General features: G+C 37.9%; 1 protein-coding gene across 1 annotated transcript; it reads left to right on the top strand.

Moving 5' to 3' along the window:
- Nucleotides 1-1,486: 1,486 nt before the first annotated feature.
- On the top strand, nucleotides 1,487-25,267 carry LOC125121013 (nephrocan-like). Its single transcript, XM_047769341.1, has 3 exons — nucleotides 1,487-1,681; nucleotides 8,763-9,664; nucleotides 24,820-25,267. Exons 1-3 carry the CDS (start codon nucleotides 1,493-1,495, stop codon nucleotides 25,265-25,267), a joined length of 1,539 nt encoding a protein of 512 aa, XP_047625297.1. The 5' UTR covers nucleotides 1,487-1,492.
- Nucleotides 25,268-25,552: the final 285 nt, after the last annotated feature.

Below are 25,552 nucleotides of genomic sequence, written 5' to 3'. Positions count from 1 at the left end.
CTACGCTGCGTAACAGAAAAATTAGCTGTCATTAGTGGTAGATGAAAGGATAGGATTTTACAGGCATTTCAAGTAACTAAATATGAACTTATCTTTTTTTGCAACACAGAAAATAAAAGCATTCAATGAGTATTTCTCTTTGTCATTTCAAAGCCTGGGCAAAGAAAAGAAACTGGAAAAAATATTTGGGGACAAGTTTTTTCCCTCCTCTCTCTTTTTTCCCACATTTTCTTTTATTGAGGATTGCTTTGCTATTTAAAAATCCTATAATACTAAAAATAATTCTACTACTGACAAAAGAAACAAATAATAGATTTTGTTGAAAATCAGAATATTGACAGAAAAGAAATCTCTTACTTCTTATTTCTGATAGTAAAAGAAAACAGACAGAGGGCAAACAGAAAAGAAGAGTAGAAAAGTCTTTGGGGGAAAGCACACAAAAATCTTTACTCTGAAAAATAGAATAAATTGATTATTAGGGGAAAAAAAAGTTTTGGCTTCAAAATGAAAATTGTAGGAAAGAAAGGTAAGGTTAAAGAAGAGATCAGAGAAGCTTTTCAGTGTTAGGAAGGGTTTCTTTACAGCAATCTGCTGAGGTCAGCCAGCATTGGGAAATTTAAGTCTTCTGCTTGCCAGGGGCGGGGAAGAGATTCTCTATATAAGCTTTTGCTTAAAATGCTTTTAAATTCCTCGGTAGGGGTGATCATAGCAAGACAAAAAATCACAACAAAGGAGCAAACAAGTGAAGCTTTCCCTATTTGATAGGATTTCACGACCAAGATCCTCTGAAGAAGTTAGAGGCCTTTTCTTCCATCATTATAAATAAAGGTAACAGACCTAGTTTGATGTTTTGGTTTTATTGGAGTCAGCAATATTTTTGAATGACAAAAATATTTTCTAAACATGATATTTGGGTGATCAAGTGATAGATGAATTAAGCCAGTTATCTGTGGCTCTCAAGATCTCTTCATCGTATCCCATTGTTTCACTAGCAATAAAATGTTACTGAAACAACAACAATAAAAAGAAACCCTGTCTATTTTCCCATACTAGTTAATGTGAAAAGAAAACACCTGCCCATTGCAGTCCCACAAAAAATGGTTTTAATATAGGGTCACAGAAAATTCAAAGGTTTTATAGCCCACTATAAAACAGCTCTTTGTCTTTCCCCACTAATTCCCTAGTGTCACATTTAACAAAACAAGGAAACTGCTGATAATAGAGGTGTTTGCAGATTAGCCTTCCAAGCCATAAATAACATAGGGTTTTGCTCACCTACAAATATTAAGGCAGCTTATCAATGTTTAAGCCCCTTCCTCTTTGTAATGGTTGCTAACATTTTAACCCAGGCAAATTGAGAATTTTTTTCTTTCCTGTCTACTTACATTGACAGAGTACACATTCATAAGATTCTATTATCAGAGTTCACAGTATAAAGAGTGAAACATCACCTTAAGCTTCACCTCCCACCTGAGAGGCCCTGTTTTGGAAGATGTATCTGCTTTATACTTTCCTTGTTTTGCTCTCTCTTAGCTATGGTTTTGATCCTAACTGTCCTGGAAGATGCAGCTGTGATTCAGAGATGTCTGTGCAATGCTACAGGCTATTGGAGGTACCATCGGGTATTCCTTCCACCACCAAGAAGCTCTACATCAGCCACAGCAAAATTCAACACCTTCAGGTAACTACTCATTCTGCACTCAAGTTGCTGAAATTTTATTTTGTGAAGTAGGGTGAGGGATGAGTGTGGGGTTGTTAAACTTGACCTAAATAATCACAACTTAAGAATGATGGTTATGAAGTTGGGTAGTTGCACTAGCTACCTGCTTGCTCTGTATACTGTATATGCCTCTGGAGACTTCTTTTTCGGGAAGCAACCTCCTCCAAAGAAGTCTATAATTAATATTTTATTTTAGTTTTGAAAATTTTCATTATGTTGCTGCAGAGGAAAAGAAATGACTCTTCCTTAACCAAAAGAGTTTGAGAACATGTGGCCCCTTTATGTCCCCACATTAAGACTAAGTCCTTACACTTGTGGTTGCCGAGAGTGAAAGAGGAAAGGACTGGAAGTTTGGAATTAGCGGATGCCAACTATTATATATAGGATGGATAAATAATATGGTCCTATTGTATAGCACGGGGAACTATGTTCACTACCCTGTAATAAACCATAATGGAAAAGAATATGAAAAAGAATATATATAATGTGTATATGTATAATTGAATCACTTTCTGTACAGCAGAAATTAACACAAAATTGTAAATCAATTACAGTTCAATAAAATAAGCTTTAAAAAGAAATAAGCCCTTTCATGAGAAAAAGTAGTTTTGTTTATGCCACAGAAAGCAGATGATACTAAGAACGTTATAAGACTCTCAAGGTGAATGCAGCATATGAGAATTATTCATACAAATTCTATAAACCAACCAGGCATCAGTGTCTTTGTGGAAAACTATACAGAAGAAATGTGTGTTTTTGTTTTGCCACACTACTGCAATTTTCATGCCATGTGCTTTCAATTATGATTTTTATTTTCCCATTTACCTATTCAGAGGCATTGAAAAGAGAGCTCTCGGATTTGTTTGACTTGTATAACACAAAGGAACTTTTGCTTTTTGGCTTTTGTTATTTTGAAAAGTATCAAGACACTAGAGTTCTCATTACTAGTTTTCTCACTAGAGATAGAACCACCCCAGACAAGCAATTTAAAAAAAAAAAAAATCTCTGGCCCTCATTTTTTACCTTTATGAAGTGAGAAGGCAGGGTTAGATGGGGGATCCCAGGAACTTTCTAGATGGAAAATTCTCTGGCTCGCTGAGTTTGCCCTCACTGGTCACTGCTTCTCCCTCATGGATCCAAATCCCAAGATAAGGAAATACCTGTCTGTGATCCAGGGGCAGAGAGTCAGCAGGTGAATGTACTTTTCCTTCAAACAGAGACACCCCTCCCTTTTTTATTTGGCTAAGAAATTTTAATATAGGTGCACATAAACACAGAGAGTTTAAAATGTGTGGCATGCGGAGTTCCCATCGTGGCGCAGTGGTTAACGAATCCGACTAGGAACCATGAGGTTGCAGGTTCGATCCCTGCCCTTGCTCAGTGGGTTAACGATCCGGCGTTGCCGTGAGCTGTGCTGTAGGTTGCAGATGCGGCTCAGATCCCCTGTTGCTGTGGCTCTGGCGTAGGCCGGTGGCTATGGCTCCGATTCGACCCCTAGCCTGGGAACTTCCATATGCCGCAGGGGCGGCCCAAGAAATAGCAAAAAGACAAAAGAAAAAGGAAAAAAAAGAAAATGTGTGGCATGGTATTTATTTTCAGGCTCAATAAGCACAATTGCCTAGTCGTCATGTTTACTTTCCTCTTCTAATCCAGTAGTGCCTAATGCCATACAGCAGGTGTCAGCATTCAAGCAAATACCTGGTTAAAAGGCAAAAGCTTAAATATTTGTCCTGAGGACTTGAGATAGTGAGAGCTGGAGTGTCCACTAAGCCTGGTAATGATCACACACTGCTGCTTTGCAACCAATAAGATGAAATGATGCCTCTCATCAAATTCAGTTATTGAATGACTTCATTTGTCATTGGTTTAGGTTCATTGAACAGCAATATTGCCACTTCCCTGACTTTAACCCAGTTAATTATCTCTAGGAAGGACAGTTCCCAGCAAAAGGGTTGACAAAAGAGAAAATTGTTTTGTGAAGGAAGTAGAAAGCTCTCAGCAATATCTCCCTTTTCCCTTTTAAAAATCCTTAGGCTTTACATGACTGTAGTTTACTTGCGTTTGGTGAATGCAACATATATCCTGTTTATTTGATTTGAACTACAGAATTGGATGCCTACATGTAAAGAAAAAAAAGTTAAAATGGATCTTCAGATTAATAGCAATAGAAATTAAATATATAAACATATGCATATATACACATGTATGTCACAAATATGCATGCATACACAACACTTATACATATATAGCACAATTTAAAATGTTTCTGTTACTTTTGGGTGTGAATGCTGTGTTTGAGACGGGATAAAAGATGAAAAATTCACAGTTCCTGCCCTCGAGAGGGACTTACCAATTTATCTGTAAAAATCGATTTCTTTGAGGTGCATGCCATCAGATTATAACAATCTTTTTGCTCTTCTGTGTATCATATTGTGCCCTTGGCCCCTTCCATCCTGGCTTCCTCTCCATCCTAGGTCCTGCATCTTTTGGAGTGACTTCAGTGTCTAATATCTTAGTCCCACACTTCTTTGAACTCATAAAAAATGATCTATCTACATTTCCACTTCACCGCAGCCATTTACTCTCTTGCTTATATCATAATGCTCATTATTCCTGAAACTCCTCCACTCAAAAATCTTGAATTCCCATGCCTACACTCTGGTCATCTTCTTTCCTTTCAGCTGCCATACTTATCTTTCTACCTCACGGAGACGTCTAATCCTGGATCTGTCTGGTTCTCTCAGATAATCAATTCATTTCTTATCTATTTTCTTCCCCACCCCTTCCCATTTTGCATCCCGTAGTTCATTATCTCATTACCTATTCAGCAAAGCCTCAGTCTTCAGTTAGGGCGATCATTTTGCTTTGTTTCTCGGACAACTGAGTGCTGCTGGAGAGGATCACACCTCTCCACATTATCTGTTTGTATGAGCGTGGTTTAGAACCCAGATTCAAGGTCTCCAACCTTGTCTAGGTAGGTCTTCATTGTCACCCATCTATCCTTTCAGGTTTACTTGGTCAGGTTCTCCCTACCTTCCCTTGACATCTTTCCAAACTTCTCAATCCCTGCCATCCTCATTTTGACCAAATGGCTGGCCTCCCATTTTATTAACAAATCATGACAAAACTTAGGCCAGGAGTCTTCATCTTCCTTTACTCCTGCTCACTATATACTAATTTGTCTCCAACCTATGCTGCAAACTCTTTCCTCCAGACAGAGGGGATGGGATGTCTCTCCTCTTCAAGGAAGCTCCCTCCTATACCCTTGATTCCATCCTTCTCACCTCTCCCTGGAGCTTGCTCCCATTCCCATATCTTCAGTTGCTCTTTCTTTACTCTTGCCCTGTTTTAGCCTATAAACATGCTCCTTTCATCACAATAAAAATAAGATTATTTTAATTCTGTGTCTCCTCTTGCTGCTATCCCTCTTTAATTGCAAAACTCTTGTGAGAAGGTAGTCTGTACTTACTGCCTCCTCTTCTTCACCTCTTATTTATTCTTTAATTCACCGCTGTCTGGTTTCTGCCTGCTCGACACAGTCAAAAAATACTCTTCTAAGACACTGGCTCACAAATAGTTCTTGAAATTCTCATTCTCGTCCCTCCCATGACACCACACTTTTACATCCTCATTATTCCTCTCTAATGTGTCTTTTCTGCCCTTTTTATAGGCTTCTTTTTGGCCTAGCCATTTTTTCTTCTTGCTATGCACACTCTCCTTGGGTGACTTCACTTTGTGTAAGTGATGATGGCTCTTTTACTGGGTTTCTCATTTATACCTTTCCCCCATATTTCAGACTTATCCAGTTGCACTGGAAATATACACACACACATATATATAGTGCTCCAAACTGAATCCAGTCTTTCCCTCTAAATCTGTGGTCTTTTGTGACTGGCTTCTTTCATTTAAAATAATGTGCTCAAGGTTCATCCATGTTGTAGCATATGTCAGCATTTCTTTCCTTTTGAAGGTTAGATGATATTCCATTGCACATATATACTACATTTTGTCAACCTGTTCATCAGTTGATAAGCATTTGAATTGTCTCCTCTTTTTGGCTATTATGAATAAGGCTGCTCTAACATTAGTGTACAAGTTTTTCAATGGACATATATTTTCATTTCTCTTGGGTATATACCGAGGAGTGGAATTTCTGGATCATATGGTAACTCTTTGTTTAACATTTTGAGAAGCTACCAGACTTTTCCAAAGTGGCTGCAGCACTTTGCATTCCTTGTAGAAATACACGACAGTTCCAATTTCTCCACATCCTTACTAACATTTCTTATCTTTTATTTTTCTGGATCATAGGCATCCTGGTGAGCATCAGGTGGTATCTCTTTTTGGTTTGACCTTCATATCATTAATGACTAATAATGTAAAGCATCTTTTAATGTGCTTATTGGCTATTCGTATATCTTTTTTGGAGAAATTTCTATAAATCCTCTGCCCACTTAAAAAATTGGGGCTATTTGTCGTTATATTCTTGAGTTGTAAAAGCTTTTTTTTTTTTGTCTTTTTGTCTTTTTTTTTAGGGCCATACCCACGGTATATGGAGGTTCCCAGGTTAGGGGTCGAATGGGAGCTGCAGCTGCCAACCTATACCGCAGCCACAGCAACACCAGATCCAAGCAGCGTCTACAAACTACACCACAGCTCAGTGCAACACTGGATCCCTAACCCACTGAGCAAGGCCAGGGATCGAACCCATGTCCTCATGGATGCTAGTCGGGTTCATTAACCACTGAGCCACAACAGGAACTCCCTAAAAGTTCTTTTTATATTATAAATATGAATATCCTATCAGATATATTATTTGCAAAAGTTTTCTCCCATTCAGTAAGTTATCTTTTTATTTTCTTAATGGTGTTCTTTGAAGCAGAAAAATTTTAAATTTTAATTAAATTCAATTTATCTATTCTTACGTAACTTTTGCTTTTGGCATAATATCCAAGATAGCTTTTACCAAACCCAAGGTCATGAAAATGTATGCTTATATCTTCTTCTAAAAGTTTTATTGTTGGGAGTTCCCACTGTGGCTCAGCAAGTTATAAACCTGACCAGTATCCATGAGGATGTGAGTTTGACACCTGGCCTCATTCAGTGGGCTAAAGGTCAGGTGTTGCTATGAGCTATGGTGTAGGGTGGCAGACACAGCTCCAATTCGACCCCTACCCTGGGAACTGCCATCTGCCACAGGTGCAGCTCTAAAAAGAAAAAAAAGAGAGAGAGTTTTATTGTTTTAGCTCTTACACTGAGGGGATGAACAAAAATGTCTTTATGGTGGCAGTCAATAAAAGTAATTGCACTTTATATCTTTTGTGGAAGAGAAGAAATTACTTCAAATTCCTTTTGGATATGAAATATAGAGTTTATCAAAAAGTGGGCAGGGGACTATGGATTATTTTTGTATTCTCTCCATACTTTCCATAATTTTAAAATTGTTTACAGGGAACAAGTTTTGCTTTGATGATCAGAAAAAAATTCCAACATAGATTACAAACTCTTCGTTGGCTTGGTTCACACATGTCTGAGGCATTGACTATGAAGGTGTGTTAGTTTCCAGTGTTCATTGGACCTATAAAGATCCCAAGAAAGACATGTAACCCTCTCTCTAATGCTTGGAGTAGGGGCTGCCCAGAATTGAAACCTGAAACAAAACCTTTACATGGGGAAAACAGGAGAAGTTTATCCTCTGCTCTACTTCATTTTACTTGGATTGCTTTTTCTTAACTTTTCATATTATATAGTAACTTTTATCTAAACAAGTATTAGGCTCACTTAACTGTAAACTATAGATTACAAACTATTATATCGTTGAAGATGTTTCTCTGATAGACCCATCCTACTGATAGCAGTATCTACGACTTTTTTTTTTTTTTTTTTTTTTACTTTTAAGGCTTGAACATTCTCTCTCTCTCTCTCTCTTTTTCTTATTTTTTGTCTTTTCAAGGACCGCACCTGCTGCCTATGGAGTTTCCCAGGCTAGGGGTCCAATCTGATCTGTAGCCACTGCCCTACGCCAGAGCCACAGCAAGGCAGGATCCAAGCCGTGTCTGCAACCTACATCACAGCTCATGGCAAAGCTGGATCCTTAACCCACTGAAGGAGGCCAGGGATCGAACCCGCAACCTCATTGTTCCTACTCAGATTCATTAACCACTGAGCCATCACAGGAACTCCAGGCTTGACCATTATAAAATGTTTTTTAATTAAAAAATCTAAACAATCCCTGGCCTAGGAATTTCTACATACCATGGGCACAGCCAAAACAAAAACAAAAAAATCTAAACAATACAAAATGTAGATAGCTAATGAAAATTCCTTATAATCTTATCCCCTAGAGTTAGTAACTCTAGTTAATAGTTCGATGAAAGATTTCCAGATTGTTTCCATTTTTGGCTATCACAATATGATGCAACAAAGAACATCCTATCGCCTAAATCACTGTAATTTTTAAACACTTCTGCCTAGAAGTAAAATTGCTGGGTCAAAGAATATGCAGCAAAAGTTGGCCAATTTTACATCTACCAATAGTGTGTGAAAGTTCTTAAATATTAAGTATCTTACACTGTTAGCAATCATGAATAAAAATAGGACCTGAGTTTCCATCCTTTTCTAAGAGGTAATGTTAAACAGATCCTGTAGGAAAATCTGAAATATCATTAGTATTTTTTTTCTTTTTTTTTAAGGGCTGCACCTCTGGCATATGGAGGTTCCCAGGCTAGGGGTCGAATTGGAGCTGTAGTCGCTGGCCTATGCCTCAGCCACAGTAATGCCAGATCCAAGCCAAGTTTTCGACCTATACCATAGCTCATGGCAATGCCAGATTCTTAACCCACTGAGTGAGGCCAGGGATCCAACCTGTGTCCTCATGGATAACTAGTCAGATTCGTTTCCGCTGAGCCATGACGGGAACTCCTGAAGTATCATTAGTATTAAGTGATAATGTATATGGGTTTTTGCTTTTTTTTTTTAACAGTAATCCTAATGTACTGCTTTTCTCCCTTCTTTCCCACCCCTGCTTTTTTTTTTTTTGTAGCTATCTAACTTCACCCAAATGCTGGCTCTAGAAGATTTTATTTTGCTGGCCAGTGGAACAGAGTCAGTAGAAAATGACACTTTCAAAACTCTGAGTACTTTAAAGACCTTGGAACTCTGGAAAAATAAGTTAAGACGAATCCCCGGTGCACTCCCGGCCAGTCTTGAAGTGTTAAAACTCAATGATAATTCAATATCTGTCCTTCACAGATCTGATTTTGAAGGACTGAAGAAATTAACAATCCTTGAACTTAAAAACAATCTGATCTCTTCCCTCTCTCCCAGCACACTCTCCTCTCTGGTCAGTTTGCAAAGCTTGGTGTTAGATGGCAACAGTATTGAGACTGTAGAGGGACCACTGGCACTTTCCCACCTGACACACATGAGCATGGAGAACAATAAGCTACATCTCCTGCCCGCTGGCTTCTTCACTTCTCTTCAGTCTTTGCAATTCCTCAGTCTCAGTAGTAACTTTCTGACTCAAATTCCTATTAATCTGCCCAAATCCTTGCTCTCTTTAAAAATGGAGAGAAACCGGCTAAAAGTGGTAAGTTTCGAAGATCTGAAACACTTGGAGAATCTTTCCCATCTTTACCTGTCAGAAAACTCACTCTCTTCCTTTGATGGGGCACAGCTCCTTGCCAATTTAACTATTCTGGAGTTGTCCCAAAACCAGCTGCAAATGCTGCCCCTCAGACTACCAGCAAGGCTACAAAAACTTGATATCAGCAATAACCTGATTCAGAAAGTTACAGCGCAAGATTTCCAGGACCTCCGAGATCTGAAACATTTGTTTCTGGACAACAACATTGTCAGCCTGTTTGAAGCTGGAGCCCTGCAGAGGTGTTCCCAGCTCTCCAACCTCGCCTTGGAGCAGAACCTGCTCTTGTCTATCCCGCTAAGGTAAGTGAGCTCTATCATTTATGGTAACTACTCTGAAAGTTTTCTAAAGATTGGGACAATTAGGTACATTATACAAGAAAAGTAGTCCCAGTAAACATCAAGTATCTGATCAAGACATTGTAGGGCTCCAGGGATAGAAATTTTAAACAGGGGTTTAGAATCTCCAGTCCTCAGGCTGACTCCTGCGCAAACTTAATTTACCTTGCCTGTGGGACAAGACGCCAGCAATGAAAATATGCAATGCAGCTTTGGGGGAGTATGCTAACAAACATCATAGGAGGATATTACTTGCAAAGAGTGTGTTCTGGTGTCTTAGTAAATGGTCTGGATCCAGCAAAAGGCCAACTAGTCCTATGTTTAATCACTAGCAATGGAAAAAAATGAGAGGGGAATGTAGTAAGATATTTCTACTTTAAAAAGCATTGAAATGGTATTTTAAGAGAAAAAAATCAAAAGTTTGTTAATATTGCATTGATTTTGAATTATGTATTTGGGAGCCTCATATTCTTCTCAGTGCTGTGATCTTTAAGGGATAAGGAGTGCTGCTTATTTCTCTGTATCTGTTTGTGTGTGAGTCAATTTATGTTGGTCTTACCTTCTGACTTTGGTTGTTTCTTCTGATCTCTTGCTCTTTCTCTCTCTCTCTCACACACACACACACACATACATATACCCTAATACTCTGATGCTTAATTTCTGTTCCAAGTATCCCACTCTCTATACCCAACCACTGTACGTGTTCCCCCAACCAGTCATAATCTATAACTAATGCACATGTTTACATTAATTGGTCCTATTTATTTTTTAATTTTAAAAAATTTTTATTATAGTCGATTTACAGTATTCTGTCAATTTATGCCGTATAGCAAAGTGACCGAGTTATATATATATGCATTCTTTTATTCGTTTTCCATCGTATTCCATCACACATGATTGGATATAGTTCCATGTGCCTATTTATTTAAACTTTATCCCATGTTCCACATTTTAAAGTAGAATTTTTTTAAAAAGTAGAAGAATAAGTACTATTATTCTCCTAAAAAGATATTATGTTATTTATAATATGTGCCTATCAATAGATTCTTTTTCCTTTCAGCACTTTGTAGAAAAAAAGGCTCCTTACCCTACTATCATTATCAAATTTCTTATAGTTAACATACTAACTTCTGGCTTCTGTAGACTCCTGTGGAACCTGATTTACTTATTATTATTGTTCATTACAATAATTTTTCTTATCAATGTGAAAGGGAAAAATTATCTTTGATATGGACAGATGTTCATTTTTTTCCTAGTTGAAAAAGGGATTTTTAAGTTATATGGTATGTTAACTGTACCAAAGGCAAAACATCAAAAAGTGATTTTTTTTCCAGCTGAAATCAGTACTTTAAAATATGTTGAGAATGATTTGAAAGTAATCAATTTCTCAATGCATAAGCATGTGTACACAATTAATTTAATTTAACAAATATATTTGACACATTTACCATGTGCCAGGTACTTCACCAGGCCCTTGAGATACATCAGTGTAATCAAAGAGATAAAACTTATTGTTCTGTACAGCTTAAATTCTAGCAGGGAAAGAGTGACAATGTAATATGTAAGTAAAGTACATAATATTTAGATAGTGCTAAGAGTTATATATAGTAAACAACAAAAAAGGACATAATTTTGAGGTTCAGGAGCATCGAGAATGGGGGTGGCTGGTTGCAATTTTAAATAAGGTAAACATGGTAACCCCCTTGAAAAGGTAAGCTCTGAGCAAAGATTGGAAGGAGGTAAGGGACTTGGTTGTTAAGGTATTTTGGGGGAAAAAAGTGTTCTAGACTGAATCATACAAAGGCCATAAGGCAAGAACATGCTGGCAGTATTTCAACACGCAAATTCTTTTGGGGGGGGCAGGGGGACACCTGTACCTTCGGCATAGGGAAATTCCCAGGCTAGGGGCCAAATCGGAGCTGCAGCTGCCGGTCTACGCCACAGCCACAGCAACAGCAGGATCCCAGCCAAATCTTCGACCTAAACCACAGCTCATGGCAATGCCAGACCCCTAACCCACTGACTGAGGTTAGGGGTGGAACTAGCATCCTCATGGATACTAGTCAGGTTCTTAATCTGCTGAGCCACAACAGGAACTACAAACACTGCAATTCTCGTTGTTACGTCAATAATTTCTCTACTATGTTTCAGGACTTATTTTCTCTTACTGCATGTTCCTCCTCCAAGAAAAAAAAAATCATATATAAAATAAAAACTCCTGGAGTTCGCTTTGTGGCTCAGCGGTTAATGAACCTGACTAGGATCCATGAGGATGTGGGTTTGATCCCTAGTCTCTGTGGCTGTGGTGTAGGCTGGTGACTATAGCTCTGATTCAACCCCTAGCCTGGTAACTTCCATATGCCATGTGTGTGGCTCTAAAAATACAATACAATACAATACAATACAATACAATACAATACAATACAATACAAACTCCTAAAACAGTTTAGGGAGTGACTCTCTCACATAGGATTCTCAGGCAGCTATGACAGCCATGAATACAACTGTGAACTCGGTGGATTTTCTATTCAGGTGACTTTTAGAAAGCATTTGGTGAAGTAATCCTGCTAAGTTTAATGAGTGAAAAATAGCTTAATTATTTACTCCTGCCAGGGTATTTGTGTTTTAATAAGTGACTACAGAAAGCACAATGCTTTTACCCAGTGGAGTGTATAATGGAATTGCAAGCTTGAGCTAACCCTAATTTTCAAATCTGACCTCACCACAGAATTATCTGGAGAACTTTTTTAAAAAGCCCACTCCGGTATAGACATCAATTCAAACCAAATTAAATCAGACACCCTAGGGTTGTGGCCCAGGCAGCAGTATTTTTAGAAGCTTCCCAGATGAATTTAATGTAAAACTAGGGTTGAGAACTACTGGGCAAGGACAAGAGGGCAAGTGACAAGACACAAGGAGGCTTTTCCAATGAGGCTTAAATGAAGCAGCACAACTGTCTGATCATCAAAGACCTCAGCCAGCTGTGAGAGCAATGATCTTGTAAAGAGTGATTTAAAAATCCCCCGTCACGGGAGTTCCCATTGTGGCTCAGTGGTAATGAAACCAACTAGTATCATGAAGATGTGGGTTCAACCCCTGGGCTTGCTCAGTGGGTTAAGGATCCAGTGTTGCCATCAACTGTGATGTAGGCCACAGACACGGCTCAGATCCCACATTGCTATGGTTGTAGCATAGGCCAGCAGCTGCATCTCCAATTGGACCCCTAGCCTGGGAACCTCCATATGCCGTGGGTATGGACCTAAAAAACAAAACAAAAACAAACAAAAAAATTCTCCATCATGACCACTACCCATCTCCCAAAACCCACTCCCCAAATTTTCTTTGAATCAGAAAGTGAGAATGACCCAAAAAAGTTTTTCTCTGGTTTTCCTCCCACAAAGAACTAAAACACAATACTCTCTATTCCTTATATTTGAAGTTTGAGATTTTTAAACAGTGCCCTCTTTCTTCTTTTTTGAATGCTTCTTATTCCTATACAAAAGTATATTTTAAAATTCAGTTTTCTATAAACTACTGCCTAGCTTAAACTAAGCTCTTAGTTGCTAGTTGTGTATCCTATTACAAACCATTTCCACAAATCCCTTCCTCTGTCTACCATCCTCCGGTCTACATTCAACAAGAAAATAATGGTATATGGTTTTAGGTACACATAAAATCAAATATCCACCTTGTTTGCCTAAATATGCTCATTGAGATAGAAAAAAATACTTAATATTTATTAAGTGCTTACTAAGACCTTATATACATGTGTTATGAATGTATGTACATATGTTATGTACATGTCACTCCTTATAACAATTCTGTGAAGGTAGGTACATTGTTTTACCTATTCTTTTACAGATTAGGCATTAAGGTTAAGAGGGATCAAGAAGCTTGCTAACAGTCACATAGTCAATAAATTTTGAGGTCAGGATTAAACACAATAGTCTAACTCCAGAGCCAGGGATTTTAAGCCACTCCATCCTCACCAGCCTCTGAGATTTACTGTCAACAATACACTGTATTGCTTAGAACTTAAAATCTCTAATACCTGGGTCTCACATTTCACCAGAGGCTTCTAATTCACCAACCTGCAGCCCAGGGAACAAATATAAATTACATCATCTCTTCTTTAGCCACAATTTGGATAATTCAAACCCAGAATAGCTTTTGACAACCTAAGGGAGGCAGTTTGCATTTTCTCTTACTTATACTCAAGTGCCACCTGCTGGCTAAATGGGGGTATGCCCCCTTTTTACTCTAAAAAGCGACACCAAAGAACAAATTGCATTTCTGGACATTGTCTTAAAATCAGAACTACCTTTTTATATAAATCAGACTTACAGAGACAAATTATATGAGAGTGATAAATGACTTCCAAAAGGTCACAAAAGCAGGAAATGAGTGGTTTCTCTTACAATGCCAGAACAAAATTTTTTTCTGACTATAAAGCAATACCTGCTCAGGGATGAAAATCTAGGGTGCTGAAAAATGTTTTAAAAAAGAATCCATAATTGTTCAACCAGAACATCCATAGAAACAGATTATCCATAGAAACAGGAAAGAAAAAGATACTCCTAGGACAGATACAGTGTTTGGCTACCCAGCCCAGAACTGAGTAATTGTACTTGTTTAGAAGAAAGCTTGCCCTGCTTATTTGCATTAGCTAACATTTTTACCTGACTTCTGTGTACCGAGCACTTTCATCTGGAGAGTGGAAAATCAGAAGCTTTAAAAAAAAGAGTCGGGAGTTCCCATCGTGGTGCAGTGGTTAACGAATCCGACTAGGAACCATGAGGTTGCGGGTTCGATCCCTGGCCTTGCTCAGTGGGTTAAGGATCCGGCGTTGCCCTGAGCTGTGGTATAGGTCGCAGACACGGCTCAGATCCCGAGTTACTGTGGCTCTGGCGTAGGCTGGCGGCTACTGCTCCAATTAGACCCCTAGCCTGGGAACCTCCATATGCCGTGGGAGAGGCCCAAGAGATAGCAAAAGACAAAAAAAAAAAAAGAAGAGTCAAGGCTTCTTACTAAGACTTGAGTTCTAACTTTGTCCATTCTATTTACAAGGATGTTAGGTAAGTTTTTTTTTTTTTTTGTCTTTTTATGGCCACACCTGCAGCATATGAAACTTCCCAGGCTGGGAGTTGAATCGGAGCTCCAGCTGCTGGCCTATGCCACAGCCACAGCAATGCAAGATCCGAGCCGCATCTGTGACCTATATCACAGCTCACAGCAATGCCGGATCCTTAACCCACTGAGTGAGGCCAAGGGTTGAACCCACATCCTCATGGATACCAGTTATGTTCATTATTACTGTACTGGGGTTAGACTATTGTGTTTAATCCTGACCTCAAAATTTATTGACTATGTGACTGTTAGCAAGCTTCTTGATCCCTCTTAACCTTAATGCCTAATCTGTAAAAGAATAGGTAAAACAATGTACCTACCTTCACAGAATTGTTATAAGGAGTGACATGTACATAACACATGTACATACATTCATAACACATGTATATAAGGTCTTAGTAAGCACTTAATAAATATTAAGTATTTTTTTCTATCTCAATGAGCATATTTAGGCAAACGAGGTGGATATTTGATTTTATGTGTACCTAAAACCATATACCATTATTTTCTTGTTGAATGTAGACCGGAGGATGGTAGACAGAGGAAGGGATTTGTGGAAATGGTTTGTAATAGGATACACAACTAGCAACTAAGAGCTTAGTTTAAGCTAGGCAGTAGTTCATAGAAAACTGAATTTTAAAATATACTTTTGTATAGGAATAAGAAGCATTCAAAAAAGAAGAAAGAGGGCACTGTTTAAAAATCTCAAACTTCAAATATAAGGAATAGAGAGTATTGTTCTGGCCCAGCAGTAACAAACCTGACTAGTATCCATGAGGATGTGGGTTCAATCCTTGGCCTCACTCAGTGGGTTAAGGATCTAGCATTGATGTGAGCTGTGGTGTAGGTCACGGATACGGCTTGGATCTCGTATTGCTGTGGCTGTGGTGTAGGCCAGCAGCTGCAGCTCCGATTGGACACCTAGCCTGGGACCTTACATATGCTGCAGGTGTGGCCATAAAAAGACAAAAAAAAAAAAAGAAGAAGAAGAAGAAAAGGCTAAATATCTTATCATCTAACATTCTCGTAAATAGAATGGACAAAGTTAGAACTCAAATCTTAAGTAGCCTTGACTGTTTGGTTTACTCTACTGTATCTTTCCTCAGCTGCCCTCCTCTTTACTCTCAATGGTCACAGAGTCTTGCTCCTGTTACACCACCTATTAACAGTCCATTTTTGCTTGGGAAAAAAAAGCTATACACGAGAGATTTTCTGTATAACTTTTAGAGATCCATCTTACATAAGCTAGTGTGTGCACAAAATTACATTGTATTGGGCATTAACTTCAAACTGAATTTAAATTATGGATAGCCAGTTTGAAAATTGTTGTAGTAGTAACAAGAAACCCACTGAGATATTTCTTTGCAGAAGCTTTTTTTTTTTTTTTTTAGGGCCCCCCCATAGCATATGGAAGTTCCTGGGCCAGGGGTCGAATCAGAGCTGTAGCTGCTGGCCTACACCACAGCCACAGCAATGCTGGATCTGAGCCACGTCTGTGACCTACACCACAGCTCACAGCAACGCTGGATTTTCATCAGCTGAGCAAGGCCGGGGATTGAATCCATGTCCTCATGGGTACTAGTCAGGTTTGTTACTGCTGAGCAATGACTGAACTCCTCTCTGCAGAAGTTTTATTAAGCTATTAAAATGTATGAAGTGATTTTTTTTCCCTGGTAAATTAATCTACTTTGTTAGGTAAATTTTATTCCAAATAAAGAGAAGCACTTTAAACAAATAAGACTTTAAAATATTCAAGAGCATAAATATTTATGTATGAATATGTATTGTATAGTTTAGGACATGAATGCAAATATAAAAATCTATAAACATAAGTATTTATAAATATACAATATAAATTCAAAGAAAAAAACAAGGGCAAAATTTAGGCCAAGTGCCAATAACCTAAAAGGTTAATCTTTTGGAATGAAATTCATATAAGAATAATACTATAGCAAACAAAAGGTAATGGTGTCATAAAATATGATTACATTCATTTCTTTTCTTTCCCCTTAACATAGCAATCATATGTTCGGGACCGCCACAAAAAAATTTCACTGAATACTAAAAAGGATGAAATATATATCCAATATGTTCACACTGTATGGAGATAGTATTCAGATGGTATTTCAAAGGGCATTTTTTCTTATAAAACTTTCTCACTTCCTGTACTTCATAAGAATAGCACTTAATATAAAGTTGACTAATGGAAAGATTTTGAGTTCACAATTGTAATTTTTTTTTTTAATCTATAGGCATTATCATGACATTTTTTTTTTTCTTTTTATAGCCCGACCTGTGGCATATGGAAGTTCCTGGGCTCGGGGTTGAAGCAGAGCTGCAGTAGCATGACATTTTTTAAATTAGTATTCGCAGAATAATTTTGTTCTGACTATAAAGCAATACCTGTTCAAGGATGAAAACTTAGAGTGCTGAAAAAAAATTTTTTTAAAGGAATAAAAAAAGGAATCCATAATTGTTCAACCAGAACATATGTCTAGCCATAATTGGTTGTTATATATTTGGGATCAATTTTCTTTTCTATTTTTTCCTCTTTACATTACAGTGTAGTTTTTCTCTTCTTTTTCCCTTTTCTCTCTGTTCTTTTCCAAGTATCACTATGAACCCAGGGGTCTTAATTTATTCAGTTTGTTATGATCACTTTCAGTTGTTAGTCTTTTTTGATGCTCAAATTTTCCCACATGTGGCTAGTGGGAGCCTCTATAAGCTGGTTGCTGTCTTCATGAGACATGATTCCATTATCTCTTTATTTTATGTTATCTTTTTTTTTTTTTTTTTTTTTTTTAGGGCCGCACCTGCAGCATATGGAAGTTCCCCAACTAGGGGTTGAGTTGGAGCTTCCACTGCTGGCCTATGCCACAGCTATAGCAATGCTGAATCTGAGCTGTGTCTGTAACCTAGGCTGCAGCTTGCAGCAACGCAGGATCCTTAACCCACTGAGCAAGGCCAGGGATTGAACCTGCATCCTCACAGAAACTATATCAAGTTTTTAACCAGCTAAGCCATAATGGGAACTCCTATTTTTTAAAAAAAAATTTTTTTAATGTTATTTCCCCAATACAATTTTTTTTCCTACTGTGCAGCATGGTGACCCAGTTACACATACATATATATATATATAATATACATTCTTTTTTCTTACACTATCATGCTCCATCATAAGTGACTAGACATAGTTCCCAGTGCTACACAGCAGGATCTCATTGCAAATCCATTCCAAAAGCAAGTTTGCATCTATTAACCCCAAGCTCCCAAGTTATCCCACGCCCTCCCCCTCCCCCTTGGCAACCACAAGTCTATTCTCCAAGTCCATGATTTTCTTTTCTGTGGAAAGGTTCATTTGTGCCATATATTAGATTCTAGATATGTGATATCATATGGCATCTGTTTTTCTCATTCTAACTTCACTCAGTATGAGAATCTCTAGTTCCATCCATGTTGCTGCAAATGACATTATTTTGTTTTTATTTTATATTACTCAATGAATTTATTACATTTATAGTCTTATCACAACCCAATTTTATAGCATTTCTGTCCCAAACCCCCAGCGGATCCCCCTACCCCCTTACCTGTCGCCTTTGGAAACCATAAGTTTTTCAAAGTCTGTGAGTCAGTATCTGTTCTACAAAGAAGTTCATTGTGTCCTTTTTTCAGATTCCACATGTACGTGATAGCAGTTGATGTTGGTGTCTCATTGTCTGACTGACTTCACTTAACATGATAATTTCTAGATCCATCCATGTTGCTAAAAGTGCCATTATTTCTTTCCTTTTAAGGGCTGAGTAATATTCCATTGTGTATATGTACCACCTCTTCTTTAGCCACTCCTCTGTCAATGGACATTTAGGTTGTTTCCAGATCTTGGCTATTGCAAATAGTGCTGCAATGAACATTGGAGTACATGTGTCTTTTCAAGTCATGGTTTTCTCTGGATAGATGCCCAGGAGTGGGATTGCTGGATCAAATGGTAGTTCTATGTTGAGTTTTCTGAGGAATCTCCATCCTGTTTTCCACAGTGGTTGCACCAATTTACAATCCCACCAACAGTGTACTAGGGTTCCTTTTTCTCCACACCCTCTCCAGCACTTATTGTTTGCAGACTTTTGGATGATGGCCATTCTGGCAGGTGTAAGGTGGTACCTCATTGTGGTTTTGATTTGCATTTCTCTAATAATGAGTGATGTTGAACATCTTTTCATGTGTTTTTTGGCCATCTGTATGTCTTCTATGGAGAACTGTCTGTTTAGATTTTCTGCCCATTTTTTGATGGGGTTGTTTACTTTTAGGTATTGAGTGGTAGGTAGTGTTTATAAATTTTGGAGATGAATCCCTTGTCAGTCGATTCATTTGCAAAGATTTTCTCCCATTCTGTGGGTTGTCTTTTTGTTTTGTTTAGGGTTCCCTTTGCTGTGTAGAAACTTTTAAGTTTATTTAAGTCCCATCTGTTTATTTTTGTTTTTACAGTCATGACTCTAAGAGGTGGATCTGAGAAGATGTTGCTGTTGTTTATGTCAGAGAGTGTTTGGCCTATGTTTTCCTCTAAGAGTTTTATAGTATCTGGCCTTATATCTAGGTCTTTAATCAAAGTTGAGCTTATTTTTGTGTATGGTGTTAGGAAGTGTTCTAATTTCCTTCTTTTCCATGTGGTTGTCCTATTTCCCCAGCAACATTTGTTGAACAGGCTGTCTTTTCTCCATTGTATATTCTTGCCTCCTTTGTCATAGATGAGTTGACTGTAGGTGCATGGGTTTAATTCTGGGCTTTCTTTCCTGTTCCACTGATCTATATGTCTGTCTTTGTGCTAGTACCACACGGTTTCTATATAATAACAATGAAAGATCAGAAAGAGAAATTAGGGAAGCAATCCTGTTTACCATAGCATCCAAAAGAATAAAATACCTAAGTGTAAACCTACCTAAAGAAACAAAAGACCTGTACTCTGAAAACTATAAGACACTGATGAAAGAAATCAAAGATGACACAAATAGATGGAAAGATATACCATGCTCCTGGATTGGAAGAGTCAATATTATCAAAATGACTATACTACCCAAGGCAATCTACAGAGTCAATGCAATCCCTATCAAATTACCAAGGACATTTGTTACAGAACTTGAACAAAATATATTTTTTTTGTCTTTTTTTGGCATTTCTTGGGCCGCTCCTGTGGCATATGGAGGTTCCCAGGCTAGGGGTCGAATCAGAGCTGTAGCCACCAGCCTATGCCAGAGGCACAGCAACGCAGGATCCGAGCCGTGTCTGCAACCTACACCACAGCTCACGGCAACGCCGGATCGTTAACCCACTGAGCAAGGGCAGGGACCAAACCCGCAACCTCATGGTTCCTAGTCGGATTCATTGACCACTGCGCCACGACGGGAACTCCTGAACAAAATATTTTAAAGTTTGTTTGGAAGCACAAAAGACTCAAAATAGCCAAAGAAAGACATCCTGAAAAAGAAGGATGGAGCTGGAGGAATCAGGCTCCCTGACTTCAGACTATACTACAAAGCTACAGTCATTAAAACCGTATGGTACTGGCACAAAGATGGGAACTCTTATTTTTAAAAATGTGTAAAATACACATAAAATTTACCTACTTAACCATTTTTAAGTGCACAGTTAAAGTATTGTTAAGTATCTTCACACTGTTGTGCAACCAGTCTCCAAAACTTTTTTGTCTTGCAAAACTGAAACTCTGTACCCATTAAACAACAACTCTTCATTTCCCCTCTCCCCTCAACCCCTGACCATCACCATTCTACTTTCTATGAACTGACTACTTTAGATATCTTTTATAAGTGGAATCGCATAGTAGTTATCTTCTTGTGACAGGCTTTTTGTCACTTAGCATAATGTCCTCAAGGTTTATTCATGCTATAGCATGAGTCAAATTTCCTTCCTTGCTTTTTGAGGGCTGAACCCGTGGCATATGGAGGGTCCCAGGCTAGGGGTCAAATTGGCATTACGGCTGCTGGCCTATGCCACAGCCACAGCAATGCTAGATCCAAGATGTGTCTATGACCTATACCACAGCTCACGGCAATGCCAGATCCTTAACCCGATGAGCGAGGCCAGGGATTAAACCCGCAACCTCATGGTTCCTAGTCGGATTCATTTCCACTGTGCCACAATGGGAACTCCCGAATTTCTTTCCTTTTAAGGATGGATAATATTCCAATGTATGTATGTATTATATTTTGTTTATTCATTCATCCATCAATAGACACTTGGATTGCTTCCACGTTTTAACTATTGTGAATTCAATATGGGAATATAAGATAGCTGTATAAATACCTTTTTGAGACCCTGCTTTCAATTTTTTGTATATATACCCACAAATGGAATTGCTGGATCATATGGCTTTTACATTTTTAATTTTGGGGGAAACTGCCATGCTGTTTTCCATACTGACTGTATCATTTTACATTCCTACCAACAGTGCACAAAGGTTCCAGTTTCTCCACATTCTTGCTAATACTTGTTATTTTTTGGTTTTCTGATAGCAACCATCCTGAAGAGTGCTCCACTAGTCTCTGAACATTTCCTTGCATTTTGGCTCAGATGTTCTAGCTTACCTTGCCCCAGACATGGAATTGGTCATTTCTCCAAACAGCCTTGCTTCTAAGTGGAGACTGGAATTTTGAAACAAAGATCTGTGTGTTCAGTGTGCTTATGCTATTGCTTCTAGGTCTTTTCAGTAAACAGAGCTAGAAAATATATATTTTTTTAAATTATGAATTTGCACTGACATTTCCAGTTCATATTAACATTAGAGAGGGATTTTTTTTCTTTTCTTTTATATGTATCTTTTTCCCTTACAATGAAACTTTGGTTCCCACTAACATTAATACATTTACTTATTTGCTTTGTCTTATAGTATTCATTTAAAGTTTAAAAATTGTATTACTAAAAGTAATGTTAACAATAAACATACCGAGAGGAATATCTTTGCAGGTCCTTTTATCCTTAGAGTCTAAGATTATTTCTACTAAGGATATTCAGTCAAAGAGTACTTTTTCTTTTCTTTATAGGGTTACATTACCAATATAAACATTTGATAAGTTAATTGGATTAATTAGTTGGTTAGCTGTGGCTTGGGTTTGATTTTAGGGCTTGATTTTTGCCTTTGTTTTATGAACATGTAAAATGTTAACATGATGCAAAAAAGTTAAAACTGTATAGAACCAAACACTTCCTATAAGTAGTTTGATTTGCTTCTGGTTTACCTTTTTTTTTTTTTTCCCAAAAATAAGCAAAATGTATACATGTATTCTTATTTCGTTCTTACACAAAAATTAAAATACAATATATACTATTCCTTTTCTTGCTTTTTTCCCTTTAACAATATCTTCTAGAAAACACTTTATGATAATTCAGAGACCAGCTCCTTTCTTTTTCAAGGCTGCATTGTAGTTCTTTACTGTCATACTAGTTTGTTTCCAGCCTTTTGCTATTATAAATAATATCATAAGATGTACAATGTGGTCCTTGATATTTGTGCAGTCATATCTTCAGAGATTATACCTAGAAGTAAGATTACTGGGTTGAAGAGTAAATGCACATGTTATTTTGTTAGGCTTTGCTACATTCTCCACAGAATCTGTGCCATTTTCAACTCCCATCAAGCTGTGTATGAGAATGTCTGCTTCTTCACGGCTTTGCCCACAGAATGTATTGCTAAGGATTAAGATCTTTACCAATCTGATGGGTGAGAAATAGCATCTTTGTGTGGTTTTATTCTTCATTTCTCTATTCTGAATATGGTTCCACATCAGTGATTTCCACTAGTCTGTCCTTTACCTCGCTTATTTGTTCTTCTGCCTCCTGTATTCTGCTGTTGGTTGCTTCTAATGAATTTTTTATTTCAGTTATTGTATTTTGCATCTCTGCTTGTTTAAGTTTTAAATCTTGTATTTCTTTGCTCAATGTTTCCTGTAAATTATTAATCTTTGCCTCCAGTTTATTTCTAATGTCTTGCATCATCTTCAGCATCATCAGTCTAAAGTGCACATGAAAGCCTGTGTGTGCCTTTCAAGAACAGGGTCTCCATTTCCCCCAGTTCTGTTGAGCTCCTGCGCACAAGCCCCACTGGCCTTCAATGCCAGATGTTCTGGTGGCTCTTTCTCCCAATCCCAGATCCCCAGGCGTAGGGACCTTATGTGGGGCTCAGAACTCTCACTCCTGTAGTTGAGTCTCTGTGATATAATTACTTTCTAGTTTGTGGGCTTCCCAACCAGCAGGTATGGGTTTGCTTATATCGTGTAATCGCTCTTCCTACTGTCTTGATGTGGCCTCCTCTTTGTCTTCTGGAGTAGGATATCTTTTTGAAAGTTTCCAGTCCATTTGGTTGAAGGTTGTCAGCGTTTGATTATAATTCTGTTGTTTTTATGAGAGAAGGTGAGTGCCAATCCTTCAATTCACAATCTTAATCCTGTCTCTCTTTCTTCTTTTCTAATATACACCTGAATATGGTTAAAAAATCTAAGAGCTTTGCTTTTTTTTTTTTTTTTTTTTGGGCCACAGCTGTGGCATGTGGGGGTTCCCAGGCCAGGGACCAAACCCACACCACAACAGTGACCTGACTGCTGCAGTGATAATGCCACTTAACCCACTGTGTCACAAGGCAACTCCCTTAAGGGCTTTGCTTTTATGTGGATTCCCATTCACACTTTTTGCCCATTTTCAGACATTTTAAAATCCTTTCTTCTAATTTTTTTTTTTTTTTTTTTTTTTTGCTTTTTAGGCCTGCACTTGCAGCATACAGAAGTTCCCAGGCTAGGGGTCAAATTGGAACTGCAGCTGCCAGCCTACACCACAGTCACAGCAGTGCAGGATCTGAGCTGCGTCTGTGACCTACACGACAGTTCACGGCAATGCCAGATCCTTAACCCACTGAGCAAGGCCAGGGCTCGAACCTTCATCCTCATGGATACTAATTGGATTCATTTCTGCTGTACCACAATGGTAACTCCCTCTTCTCAACTTTTAAGAGTCCTTTGTATATTAGGAAGACTAACTCTTTGTCTGGGACATAGAGTGCAGATTTTTTCCCCCAGTTTATCATTTGTCTTTTGACTTTGCCATACACATAATTTAATTCCTTTTTAAATTATTTTTAACATAATTATTTATCAATCTTTTATAACTTCTGGATTTTTAATCCACAGTCAAAAAATCTTTTTTATAGAATCAGCATTTTTAAAAAATTATTTTAAAATATAATTTCTATGATTATATAATAGTCCATTATCTCTTAATTTCCCTTTTAGTGGACATTAGCCTCTTACATTTTTACTATTATAAATATGATCAAATATATGACAAATATATTTGTAAATAAATCTCTATTTACTTCTCCTATTATCTCCTAGGTTGAAAGGCATGACATTATTTAAATTCACTGTGAGTTACCAAATTGTTTCCAAAGTGGTACCGACTTATACTACCACTAGCAGAGTTTAAGTTCTTACCTCACAACACTCTCATCAGAAATAAATTTTAAAATTTAAATCTAAAACCATACTTTAATTTCTATTTCTAACATTGCATCTTTTTTCATTACCTTTTATATTCATTAAGATTTTTTTTTATATTTTTATTCAGTATTTTTACATTTCCTATAAATTATTGATTCATGGCCTTTGCCAATTAAAAATTTGGAAACTTAGTTTTTCTTATCAGTTTGTTATATGATCCCATTTGATAACGAAAAATTAAAGAGTAAAGAGTTTTATGGCTAGAAACCAGAAAATCGGAAGCTTAGAAAATAAGACCTATGAGAAAGGGGTAAAGACCTATAGATAAGACTGAGGTTTACATTTATAATTAACTTCAAAATCAAGCTTATTTTCTAGCTTCAGAAAGAAGAGAATGGTACAGAAAAGCTAGACGTTGCTCAACCTGAGTTTCCTAAGATGTTATGGAATGATGGTCACAACCTCCTCTCACATCCTATTTCCATGCTTTTGCAGGCTCCCAGGAACTTTAGCCAGGCTGGACCTAAAAGGTAATGCCATCCAGGATATTGCTGAGAGGGAGCTCAAGGATCTGAAGCAGCTTCAGGTTCTAAACCTGAGGAACAACAAGATCTCTGCCTTGGATCTCAAGGCCTTGGAGGTGCTGCCTCGCCTCAGGTACCTGTATCTGGATGGAAATCCATGGAATTGCACCTGCAGTCTCCTAAGAGCCAGGGAGGTCCTGAAGGCCAAGGGCACAGATGTGAGGGGAGGACGGTGTGCAGCACCAGCTGAACGACAAGGGGAGAACTGGATGTCCTCCAAGAAGATCATGAGGCAATGTGAGCATCACTTACATCTGACTGAGAAAAACAAGGAGACCAAAAAGAAGCCCAAGCCTGAAGAGCACTCCAGCATCAGAATCAACATGGATGATGATTATTATGATTATGAGATAGATTAAGGATGAGCTTTGTCTATAGTTTAGAAGTCCTTGCCTTTTTTTTTTTTTAAATTAGATTTCATTTTTAGAGCAGTTTTAGGTTCATAGCAGAATTGAGAGGAAGGTAGAGAAATTTTCCTATATACCCCCCCCCACATAAACATAGCCTCCCCCATTACAACATCTCCCACCTGAGTGGAATGTTATTACAATTGATGGACCTATATTCACACATCACAATCACTTAAACTTCATAGTTTACACTAAGGTTCACTCTTGGTGTTGTATGTACTATAGATTTGGACA

This window comes from Phacochoerus africanus, chromosome 2 (assembly GCF_016906955.1).
Source record: "Phacochoerus africanus isolate WHEZ1 chromosome 2, ROS_Pafr_v1, whole genome shotgun sequence".
Taxonomy (NCBI): Eukaryota; Metazoa; Chordata; class Mammalia; order Artiodactyla; family Suidae; genus Phacochoerus; species Phacochoerus africanus.
This window is presented reverse-complemented; position numbering and strand designations above follow the sequence as displayed.